We start from the raw sequence: 12,566 nt of genomic DNA, 5'->3' as shown, positions 1-12,566 counted from the left end.
GGCAGGAGAATGACTTGAACCTGGGAGGCCAAGGTTGCAGCGAGCCACGATCCCGCCACTGCACTCCAGCCTGGGCGACAGTGCGAGGCTGTCTCAAAAAAAAAAGGGGGGAAGTCAAATAATATCTTGATACAAATAAAAATAAAAACTTACCAAAACGTATAGCAAGTGGCAAAAGTAATACTAAAAGGAAAATTTATAGCAAAAAAATGTTAAGAAAGAAGAAAAGGCCAGGTGCAGTGGCTCACGCCTGTAAGCCCAGCACTTTGGGAGGCAGAGGCACACGGATCACGAGGTCAGGAGTTTGAGACCAGCCTGGCCAACATAGTGAAACCCTGTCTCTACTAAAACTACAAAAAATTAGCTGGGTGTGGTGGTGGTTGCCTGTAATCCCAGCTACTTGGGAGGCTGAGGCAGGAGAATTGCTTGAACCTGGGAGGCGGAGGTTGCAGTGAGCCGAGATCACGCCACTGCACTCCAGCCCAGGTAACAGTGCAAGACTCCATCTCAAAAAAAAAAAAAAAAAAAAATTTCGTACAACTTAACTTTAAATCCTAAGGAATTAGAAAAACAACATTCAAAGCCCAAAGTTAGCCAAAGAAAGGAAATAATAAATATTAGAGCAGAAGTAAATACAGACTAGAAAAAGCAGTAGTAAGGACTAACAAAGCCGGGTGTTGCTTTTTGAAAAGATAAACAAAATTGACAAACCTTTAGAGTAAGACAAAAGACTCAAAGAAGTGAAAGAGGAGATATTACAACTGATGCCACAGAAATACAGTAAGACTATAAGAGACTCCTGTGAGCCTTCATTTCCAATAAATTGGATAATCTAGAATAAATAAATTCCTAGAAATATAAACCTTCCAAAACTGAATCATGAAGGAAATATAAAATATCATCAGACGAATAACAAATGAGAGTGAATCCATAATTTTTAAAAACCTCCCCCCAAAAAAGAAAAACCCAGGACTGGATGGCTTCACAGGTGAATTCTACCAAATATTTGAAGAAGAATTAATGTCAGTCCTTCTTGAACTCTTCCAAAAAGTTGAGGAAGAGGGAACGCTTCTAAACTCATTTTATGTGCCTAGCACTGCTGTGATACCAAAGCCAGATAAGGACACTAACAATAAAATTATAGGTCAGTGTCTCTGATGAACATAGATACCAAAATCCTCAACAAATACTAGCAAACCAAATTCAACAGCACATTAAAAGGATCGTACATCCTAAATGGGATTTATCCCTGGAGTGCAGGCATGGTTCACCATATGCACATCAATAATATAATATGCCACATTGTAACAATGGATAAAAATCATGACCATGTCAATAGATGCAGAAAAAGCATTTGATGAAATTCAACATTCTTTCATGATATAGCACTCAAAAAATTAACCATAGAAGGAATGTACTTCAACATTATAATAAAGTCCATATATGGCCATGTATGACAAGCTCTTAGCTTAACATCATACTCATCAGTGAAAAACTGGAACCTTTTCCTCTAAGATCAAGAACAAGATGTGGATGCCTGCTCTTGCCACTTCTATTCAACACAGTATTGGAAGTCCTAGCCAGAGCAATTAGGGAAGAAAAATAAAAGCATCCAAATCTGAAAAGAAAAACTGAAAGTGTCTGCAGATGACATGACATTATATATAGAAAACACTAAAGACACCACCCAAAAAAAACTCTTAATAAACAAATTCAGCAAGGTTGGTGGATGTAAAACCAACATACAGAAATCAGTTGCAGTTCTATACATTCAACAGGAAATTAAGAAAATCCCATTGACAGTAACATCAAAAAGAGTAAAATATTTAGGAATAAACTTAGCCAAAGAGGTGAAAGTCTTCAGTTTTACTGATGAAAGAAATTAAATAAGATACAAATAAATGGAAAAATATCTCATGTTCATGATTGGAAAAAATAATATTGTTAAAATCTCCATACTACCCAAAGCAGTCTACAGATTCAATGCAATCTCTATTAAAACCTCAGTGACATTTTTTACAGAAATAGAAAAACAATCCTAAAATTAATATGGAATTACATAAGACCCCAAATAGCCAGAGCAGTCTTGAAAAAGAACAAAACTGGAGGCATCATACTTCCTAATTTCAAAATACATTACAAAGCTACAGTAATCAAAACAGTATCATACTAGCATAAAGATGGATGTATAGACCAATGGAGCAGAAGAGAGACCCCATAAATAAACCCACTCATTTATGATTAACTGATCTTTGACAAGGGTACCAAGAACATAAAATGGGGAAAGGATAGTCTCTTCAACAAATGTGTTGTGTAAACTGGAAATCCACAGGCAAAAGAAGAAAATTGGATCCTATCGTAGACCATGGCCAGAAATCAAAGCAAAATGGATCAAAGACTTAAATATAAATTCTGAAACTGTAAAACTTCTCACAGAAAACATAGGAGGAAAGCTTCTTGGCATTGGTCTTGGCAATGACTTTGTGGTTTGACACCAAAAACAAAGGCAACAGAACCAAAAATAGGCAAGTGGGACTGTATCAAAATAAAAGCTCTGTACAGAAAAGAAAACAATCAACAAAATTAAAAAGCAAGCTGAAGAGACTGAGGCAGGCAGATTGCTTGAGCCCAGGAGCTCGAGACCAGCCTGGACAACATGATAAAACCCCATCTCTACAAAAAAATACAAAAGTAGCTGGGTGTGGTAGCATGCATGTGTAGTCCCAGCTGCTTGGGAGGCCGAGGTGGGAGGATCCATTGAGCCCAGGAGATCGAGGCTACAGTGAGCCATGATTACGCCACTGCATTCCATCCTGGGAAACAGCAGGACCCTGTCTAAAAGAAAAAAAAAAAGGTGAGATAAAAGTAAGGAGGCTGAGGCGTAGATCACCTGAGGTCAGGAGTTCAAGACCAGCCTGGCCAACATAGTGAAACCTCTATCTACTAAAAAAAAAATACAAAAGAAAAAAAAAACAGGTGTGGTGGTGCATACCTGTGATCCTAGCTACTTGAGAGGCTGAGGCAGGAGAATTGCTTCAATCTGGGAGCCAGAGGTTACAGTGAGCCGAGATGGCGCACTACACTCCAGCCTGGACCACAGAGTGAGACTCCATGTCCAGAAAACAAAGAAAAATAGAAGTTAAATATTAGCAAAACATCTATCAAGGTAAGAGGTTAATATCCAAAATATATAAGTAACTCATATAACTCAATAGCAAAAAAAACAAATTTAACCTAATCTTAAAACAAGCAAAAAACAAATAGACATTTCTCCAAAGACGACATACAAATGGCCTCCAGGTATATGGAAAGATGCTGAGTATCATTAATCATGGAAATGCAGATCAAAACCACAGTGAGATATCAACTCACATCTTAGCATATCTGTTATCAAAAATAAATTTAAGGCCAGGCTTGGTGGCTCACGCCTGTGATCCCAACACTTTGGGAGGCTGAAACAGGCAGATTGATTGAGTCTAGGAGTTCAAGACCAGCCTGGCCAACATGGTTAACCCTGTCTCTACTAAAAAATACAAAAAAAGTTAGCTAGGCATGGTGGCGCACACCTGTAGTCCCAGCTGCTCAGGAGGCTGAGGTAAGAGAATCGCCTGAGCCTGAGAAGTTGAGGCTGCAGTGAGACAAGATGGCACCCTGCACTCCAGCCTTGGCAACCGGAGACCCTGTCTCTAAAATAGACATTTGTGAGGATGTAGAAAAGTTGGAGCTTTTATACAACTGTTTGTGGGAGTGTAAAATGGTGCAGCCACTGTGGAAAGCAATATGGAGATTCATTAAAAATAGTACTGCTGTATGATCCAGTAATGGAATATTTCTGGATATGTATACAAAAAGGTTGTAATCAGGATCTCAAAGATATCTGCACACCCACGTTCAGTGCACCATTATTCACATTAGCCAATATAAGAAAACAATACAAATGTCCATCAAGAGATGAATAAAGAAAATGTGATATATACATGCAATGGAAAAATATTAAGCCTTAAAAATAAAGAGAAATCCTACTGTATGCAACAACCTGGATGAACCCACAGGACATTATGCTACGTGAAAAAGTCAGTCACAGATGGATACATACTGCATGACTCCACTTACGTGAGGTATCTAAAATAGTCAAACTCCCAGAAGCAGAGAATAAAACGGTGATTGCTAGGGCTGTAGGGAGGGAAAAATGGAAAATTGTTAATGAGTATAAAATTTCTGTTCTGCAAGATGAAAAATTTCTAGAGATCTGTTGTAAAGCATAGTACCTATTAGGATTGTGTTGAGTCTGTTGATCAATTTTGGGAGAATTGACATGTTTACAGTATTGAAACTTCCAGCCAACAGATGTGGAATTCCATTTACTTAGATCTTGTTAGATTTACTTCAACAATGTTTTGTGGTTTTCAATGTACAGCATTGATACTTCTGTTCAGTTGATTCCTAAATATTTTGTATTTTTGATACTACTGTAAACAGTGCTTTTTAAAATTTTAATTTCCAAATGTTCATTGCTAGCGTGTAGAAATACAATTGATTTTTATATATTGACCTTGTATCATGTGACCTTACTCAACTCATTAACCTTACTAAACTCATAGTAGCTTTTTTTAGATTCCTTAGAATTTTTGTGTAAATGATCATGTAATTGGCAAATTAGGACACTTCTGCTTCTTCCTTTCTAATCCATATTCTTTTTATTGATAAATAGTTTTATGGAGTATAGTTTTAATAGCTGATTTAAATTCATTCCCTAAATCCTTCATCTGCCATTTCTGAGTATATTTCTGTTGATGGATTTTTCTCCTAGTTGTGAGCCATGTTTCCTTACCACTGTGTGGACTCTACTGCTTTCCAGCGGTACTCTCTTCTTCAGCCTTGTAGTTTTGCCCCACATGTGTACAAATCATTACTCAGCCAAAAACCTGGGTAATATGAAGTCTTTGCAAATCTGTGAAGCTCTCTCTGTACATTTCCTTTGTCTTTGGTACTCTGCCCTAAAATTCTAGACTGCAAACTCCCTAAAATCTCTGTCTCCTCCACTCAGACTACCAGGCTATGTTGTAACCTGAAAACTCTCTCCAGGCCATAATCTCAGGCAATTATAGTACACACTTCATTTTTTCCCCATCTTCCAGGATCAGAGTCCTATATTGCTTATTGTCCAGTGTCTGAAAACAATTATTTTATGTTTTGTCTAGTTTTATAGTTGTTTACAGAGGGAAGGCAGTTGTCCTTGTTTAATTCTTTGTAAAAGAAGTAAAAGTCTCTTCCATATGTATTTTAATACCACCAAATAAATGAAAGTTGAGTTGAAAGGAGGAAAGTACTGAGATTGTATGACAGCCTGAGTATTATATTAGGAATTGAGTGTGATATATTTTTTCTACTTTATATAAAACCTTATATTCTCCAAAGCCAAATATCCACTTTTATGGATACTTGTCCTTCACAGCACTGAATCACTATTGTGTCCCTAATATATAGCACAGTTCCTGGTACTTCGTAGGCCCTCAGGGAATTGTCGGTTAAATGAATAAACGAATTAATGATTATTCCTCAAGCTAAATTTTAGAATCATTGGGCTTTTCAGTGCAATTAAGGTGATTTACTTGAGAAAATGTGACATACCATCAAGAAATGGTATTTTCGGGCCAGACATGGTATTTCATACCTATAATCTCAGCCCTTTGAGAGTCCAGTATGGGAGGATTACTTGAGCCCACAAGTTCAAGACCAGCCTGAGGAACATAGCAAGACCTTATCTCTACAAAATATTACAAATTATCCACATATTGTGGCACATGCCTGTGGTCCCAGCTACTCAGGAGGCTGAACTGGAAGGATCACTTAAGCCCAAGAGGTTGAGGCTGCAGTGAGCCATGATCATACCACTACACTCCAACCTGAACAACAGAGCGAGACACTGTCTCCAAAAAAAAAAAAAAAAGAAAAGGTATTTTTCATTTATTTAAATCTTGTATCACTGTTGTAGATGATATATTTTTTAATTAAAATTATCCCATTTTATGTTATAAATGGAATCTCTAGTTGGTTATTATTGGACTCAGGAGTTTATCTTTATCCATTTGTTGTTCTCCTTTTTATTTACAATTTTACTATTAGAAAACTATATGTTTTGTAGCTAAAATTATCTAAAACCAAAAGATTTTTACATCATTTTCTTTTTTAGGTAGAGTCTGTCTCCCAGGCTGGAGTGCAGTGGCACGATCTCGGCTCACTGCAACCTCCGCCTCCCGGTTCAGCTGGGATTACAGGTGTATGCCACCATGCCCAGCCAATTTTTGTATTTTCAGTAGAGACAAGGTCTCGCCATGTTGGCCAGGCTGGTCTTGAACTCCTGGCCTCAAGCGATCCCCTGGCGTTGGTCTCCCAAAGTGCCAGCCAGGACTACAGGTGTGAGCCACCGCACCTAGCCTTACATAGTTTTCTACTTCCCTTGTTCATAAGCTATATAGTTTGATCATAAAACTGGAGAAGGTTCTCTTTAGATTTTAGTTAAGGAATATTTCTTACTGAGTACGTATCTTCAGGGCAGTGATTTACCCTGGAGCATTTAACATGTTAACTAAATTAACTGGTTTGAGGAAATGTTTATATTGTAATTATCATCTCTGTAAAATTTAGAGCTTATATAGTTTGTCATATGTCATTGTGTTATTTATCCCTAAACCCTATAAGGTAGGTATTGTTACTACTGATGAAGAATTGAGTCTCAGGCACATTAAGAGACTTTTCCATGGTCATTATAATATTGAGTTCCTGAACTAATCTTTATACCGTAGTCCTGGTTTTTTTAAAGCTTTTGCCACTTCTCCTGTATCATGTTGCTTTGTATGTATAAATAAATCTGAATGTATGTATAAAGAAATCTGAAAGTACTTAACTGGATTCTAAGTGAGTTATAAAATAGAAACCTTGCTAGAATATCCCCTTTGCATATTCTTATTTTTTATATTTACATTTTTTTAAGTATAAATTATTTAGAAAATCATTTTAAATTATTTTTCTTGTAGGAACCTTCAGAAGTTTAGTCTTTTTGGAGACATAAGTGTTCTACAACAGCAAGGAAGTTTGTCAAATACATACCTCAGCAAGGTGGACCCTGATGGCAAAAAAATTAAACAGTAAGTTACATGGTTAATGGAAAGGAGGTTGTACTATTTATTAATAATGTGTTTTTTCTAATAAATTATGAGATACAAACAGAAGAGTAATGATTTTTTTCCTGAAAGGAACATAGGTCCTGGAAATGTTTTAATGATAAAATACAGTGATCAGCATCTGCCATTCCATCTCATAAATCTTTAAGACAAATCAAATAACTTAGTGAATAATTATTGCTATTTAAAATTATTTCCCTACTTGCCTTTGCTATAACATAAACCGTATGTCATCATACTTTTCTACTAAACGGGTATAAGTGGTGCTTTTCGTGGATGAGGAGCATATTTCTGTGTGTTTAATAGATCTGTGTGTTTAATATACATTTTCATTACATTTTAATGTGAATTTTAATGGTATTTACTGTGGGTTGAATAGAAATTACCTAATGAGGAAAAATAGATCTCAAAATTGCATGCTTTTCATGGCCTGTTTTCAAAAGTCAGTGTTAAAAGATTAGAACTGAATGTTAATGGGATCACCGTGGCATGTGTTTTCCTTATAGAATTCAGCAACTGTTTGAAGAAATCCTGAGTAATAGTAGGCAACTGAAATGGCTGTCCTGTGGGTTTATGCTGGAAATAGTAACGCCAACATCACTGTCATCTCTCTCTAATGCTGTTGCCAACACCATGGAGCACCTGAGTTTACTTGACAATAATATTCCTGGTAACAGCAGTCTTATTACTGCAGTTGAACTGGAGCGATTCGTGAATCTGCACTCACTTGCCTTGGATTTTTGTGACTTTACAGCTGAGATGGCAAGAGTCTTAACTGATAGCAACCATGTGCCTTTGCAGCGACTGTCTCTTCTGGTTCACAATGTTTCCATAATGCACAAGTCTCTGGACAACATGCCAAATGATGAGCATTGGAAAGCCCTGTCACGAAAGAGCACCAACCTTCGGGTCTATATAATGGCTTTTGATATCAAGAGTGAAGATATGTTAAAGATTCTGAAACCCAGTATACCACTAGAGAGGATTCATTTCGATAGCTATATCACTTGTGTTTCAGGGGCTATTGTTGATCTTATATCCAGGCAATATGACAAGTTCCTCACTCATTTTATTTTAATGAATGATGTGATTGACACGTCTGGTTTTCCAGATCTTAGTGACAACCGAAATGAAGATCCGTTGGTTTTATTAGCATGGAGGTGCACAAAGCTCTCTCTTCTGGCAATTCATGGTAGGTGATTTTGTTCATTATAATCTAATACTGGAATTACACTGAAAACATTTTATGCCAGTAAAGAGATAGCACTAACCTTTATAGTATCAAGAAATCTTGTATCAACTTGATATGCAGATTCTTATGCTTTCTAAAGCTTGCAAGATGTATCACTTACAAAAGGAAAATCATATTTAACCCTAAGTGTTCTGCTCCAGCTTCCCTGTTACTTTTTTGTCCATCATATGAATGGCGGTATTTCAAAAAAAAAAAAAATCAGTGAAATTAATTTAACTGTCTAAGAAAGCACACATACCTGTGGTAGATACATTTCCTCTAATCACTCGACCCCTTAAAACATAGCGTTGGGGAAGAGAACGTATTATTTCTTTCATGCTCACTACCTCATCTTTTAGGTTCTTGGTATCAAAGTATTAATGTGTGTAATTTTTTTAACGATTGGTTCCATTGAGATGCTTCTTTCATTTTAATGTGACCTGTTCTCATTTGGATCAAGAGTTGGTATTCTGACAAATAAATTTACTTCCTTTTTGGATACTTGTAAGATAATTACAAAGTAGTCTATAAGAATGTCTTAAACTCTCTTATTAGCTATCTTACCAGCACTGTTTCATTTTTTTTTTTAGCGTCCCTTTGTATTTGGGAATATATGTCTTGCTTTTCAAGTCTTGCTTTATGCCAGTCGTCAGAGGTGGTAGAAAAGACTAGATCAATCCTGAAAGTGGTAAACACAGTGGGGTAAAGACATATCAGGTTATTTAAAAGTTAATTTAAGCCAGTCTTTTTAAAGCCTTTTTCTTCTTTAAGCTAAAGCTCCCCACATTCATCCCCCTTTATTCCTTCCCAGTAGTAGTTATTCTGAAGTTGGTATATATCATTCCATGATTGTTTTATAATTTACATATTTGCTACTGACCATTAACAGTTTACCTTTAAAGTGTCACTTCGTAACTTTGTGAAGCATTATAAGAGATGATTTTTCGCAAATGAAAAATACATTTACCATATGTGGTTAACAGATACGTGTATTTTCACAAATGAAAAATACATTTACCATATGTGGTTAACAGATACGTGTATATATGAACTAAAAATTTCATCCTTATGGTACATTGTTACCCAAAGCTGTAAAATTTATTTGTATATACTTTAAATGTCTGTTTTACTGGATCTAATCCTTTATGATACTACTTCATAGATTGGTACTCTTGAACACAACTTGTAGCCTTTTTCTTTTCTGGGCTATAAACCATGTTTCCTATTCCAATTTCAATATATTTCTAAAGGAAAAAGACCAAAATGGTAAGTGAGATACAAATTTGAAGCTTCTCTAGAAGCTTTGAATGAGGAAAAGACAGACTTATCAAAGAGAAAAGGAAATGACAGTGTTGTCTTTTGTTTATATTTCAGGTTACACGGTGTGGGCACACAACCTCATTGCCATTGCTCGTCTTCGGGGCTCTGATCTGAAAGTGCTTGAAGTCACCGAAGAAAGCATTGATTTTGACCAAGGTGAACTGGCCGACCAGGATGTAGATCCAGTGCATAACCTTATTGAGCAGGTATCCCTGGGCCTGGGTCAACCTTGGCACGCAGTCATGGACATCGAATCACTCAGTGTCTTCACTGAACCAAATCGTCATTTTTACAGAGAGATGCAAAGCTTCAGTGAAGACATATAGCTTTTTTTTAAATGTAGAATTCCTGTGATTACATATGCAAGTAGGGTCCTATTATGTTTTTTTTTTCAGTAGTGTGAATTAATCCTTTTGTGCTGTGTTTAATCAGTATTAGCTTTATAGAATTATATATGTATATTCTACTTCTTGATCAAAGAACGTAGTCGGGTATTGGTTTAGAAGTTCAAAGTGACAATGTATAGGGCTTTCACGGTTAATGGACTTGTTACCAAACCTTAAGGATATACAGCCGAAGATTGTCTGGGGTTGCTGGCTAACTTTATTTTTCACTGAATTACTCTGCCTTTTCGACGTTTTTATTCTTTGTGTGTCAGAGTTCAGAGCTCAGGAGCCAAAATATTTTTATACATACATAGATATATATCCATAGCCTGGTAGATTTATATGCAATGCACTGCATCCATGCATTCTGATAGCATTTCATTAATTTTGATTTCAAATGGAAGATAAATAATATCCCAAATGAATTATCTGTAACACAAAAGCCAAGACTTTAACTTTCATTAATATCTAATAGTCGGTATCACCAGTTACCATTTTGAATTTTGTATAGTACTAGAACATTGCTTAATCCTTTTTTAAAAAAAAAAAAAATGCATTTACATAAACATGAACACTGAAATCGTTGGATTTTTTTTAACTATATCTGACATAATTTTATTCATCAATTACATTACACATTCATTTAGCCTAGATTTCAAATAGTGGGGGAAGAAAGAAACTGTATTTCAGAGTAAAACCTCCTAAAGGAAATAAAAATACAGAGTTGTAAATACACATGCTTGCAAAAACATTAGTCGTGAAATCCCTAACAACAAGTCACTGGATTTTTCTCTGTCAGCACGCGTGTCAGCTGCCAAAGAATAGACTTAATGAAGAAGTGCCCACATGCTGGCAGGGGCCGGCCCACTCTGGCCAGCCAGATACTGCTAGATTGTAATATTTAAGGTCGAATTTCGACCTGTGGTACACAGCTGTGCTGTGGCTCAGTCAGCAACCTCAGAACTCTGAAAAAACAAAACAAAAAAAAAAAAGAAAAAAAAAAAACATGCACCTGTTTCACTGTGAATAGTGAATGTAAAGGAAAGAAAGGAAAAACTGAAAGCTTGTTCTATCACAGGTATGAGCTGCTATGATACATGAAGAACATTCCATGAAGTATGTTTTAAAACCTTGTTATATCTGAGAGGCTTTAAAAGCCTATTAACTGTTTCAGGGCAACCGCGGTACAGACGTGGTCTCTGTGAGACTTCCACCTGACCCCAGTTTTAAGTGGTACGAATGTTGTGCATTTAATGTTAAAGGACAGTCTGCAATAATAAAGTAAGTAGCCAACCTGGGTGCCCAGCAGTGCTGAGACCTGGCTGCTCTATTGTAAGCTTTGGAAACACAATTTATGCAACAGATGTCCAGATATGATTCTATTTATGGAAAAAAGTTTATATGTGTTTTACAAATGGTTTTACCATCTTATATTAAAATGACCTTTTGACAGGTGTGCACTGTTTTGTCTCCAGTGAGCACATACCATGCGGATTTTATATGTACATCAGTAGTGTGAATCCACTGGCACAGTGTGTGTAAATGCCAGATGTGGTGAGATTTTATCTTATAAATGTGATCAGATAAAATAACTCCTGACAGAAACTGTAAGGAAACCAGCTGAATGTTTGACCTGATGACTGATGTTGTATGGTTTATGTTAAATGTATATTCTTTTAATCAATGAATAAAGCATTAAAAATGATCATTGTAATATATTTTATTGTATATGAAGCATGACTACTTTTAGTGTTAAATAAACTGCAATAATCCTTATATTGTGTATAATAATGTGTTAGTATTCTGGTTGTATTCTGGTGCAGCAAAGCTTAAATTTGAGAATACATTATAAAAAGTCTTAGCTGAATAGTTTGGAGAATTTTTTTACAAAAATTCACTTTGACAAAATACAAGCTTAAAAACAAACACTGGATTTCTTAGCCCAAAATCTCAATATATTATGCACCTAGAATACATTATCAATATAGTAAAACTTAATTTATAGACTAGAGGGGCTGTTTTTTAAAAGATACCAAATGCAGAAATACTTAGATATGCTAATATTAAATTCTTCATAAACCCCTATATTCCTTTATTTTGGTATTCTAATCTCTGTTCTTGGTTGTTGAGACTCACAGCTCTTATTTATAGGAAACAAAAGGACTACTTTTCTTCCTTCCATCTTCCCTTCCTTATCATTCCAGACATTGACTCTTCCAGGTACTGCTTTATCTTGGAATAATCTGGTGTTCACAAATAATTGTCCTTATACTTACCACTTCATTACTTCCTGGACACATCTAACTCCTTTGAATGAATCAACAAGTTTAAGTATATATTTAAGACATACCCAAAATGTATGAAAAAGGAAAATCTAATGTGAATAGCATGCAAGTTAAGGTCATTGTAGTGAAGCTCTAAATTTTGGAGGCTTGACATCTGTTT

The 12,566-nt window shown here is 35.9% G+C and overlaps 1 protein-coding gene and 1 long non-coding RNA gene across 2 annotated transcripts in view; one reads left to right on the top strand and one right to left on the bottom strand.

The window, feature by feature from the left end:
- FBXO33 (F-box protein 33) overlaps positions 1-11,826 on the top strand; it is a 32,294-nt gene extending 20,468 nt beyond the window's left edge. Inside the window, exons 2-4 of the mRNA XM_007986562.3 lie at positions 7,038-7,148; positions 7,691-8,376; positions 9,790-11,826. Of these exons, the coding sequence (XP_007984753.1) occupies positions 7,038-7,148; positions 7,691-8,376; positions 9,790-10,061 (1,069 nt within the window). The 3' untranslated portion in view covers positions 10,062-11,826. The remainder of the gene's footprint in view (positions 1-7,037; positions 7,149-7,690; positions 8,377-9,789) is intronic.
- On the bottom strand, positions 2,193-9,418 carry LOC140710086 (uncharacterized). The gene is made up of 3 exons (XR_012090948.1): positions 8,980-9,418; positions 2,993-4,173; positions 2,193-2,835 (listed from the first exon to the last, which is right to left on the bottom strand). It is a non-coding gene; the product is annotated as an uncharacterized lncRNA (long non-coding RNA).
- Positions 11,827-12,566: the final 740 nt, after the last annotated feature.

The sequence above is a fragment of the Chlorocebus sabaeus genome, chromosome 24 (genome assembly GCF_047675955.1).
Source record: "Chlorocebus sabaeus isolate Y175 chromosome 24, mChlSab1.0.hap1, whole genome shotgun sequence".
Classification (NCBI taxonomy): domain Eukaryota; kingdom Metazoa; phylum Chordata; class Mammalia; order Primates; family Cercopithecidae; genus Chlorocebus; species Chlorocebus sabaeus.
This window is presented reverse-complemented; position numbering and strand designations above follow the sequence as displayed.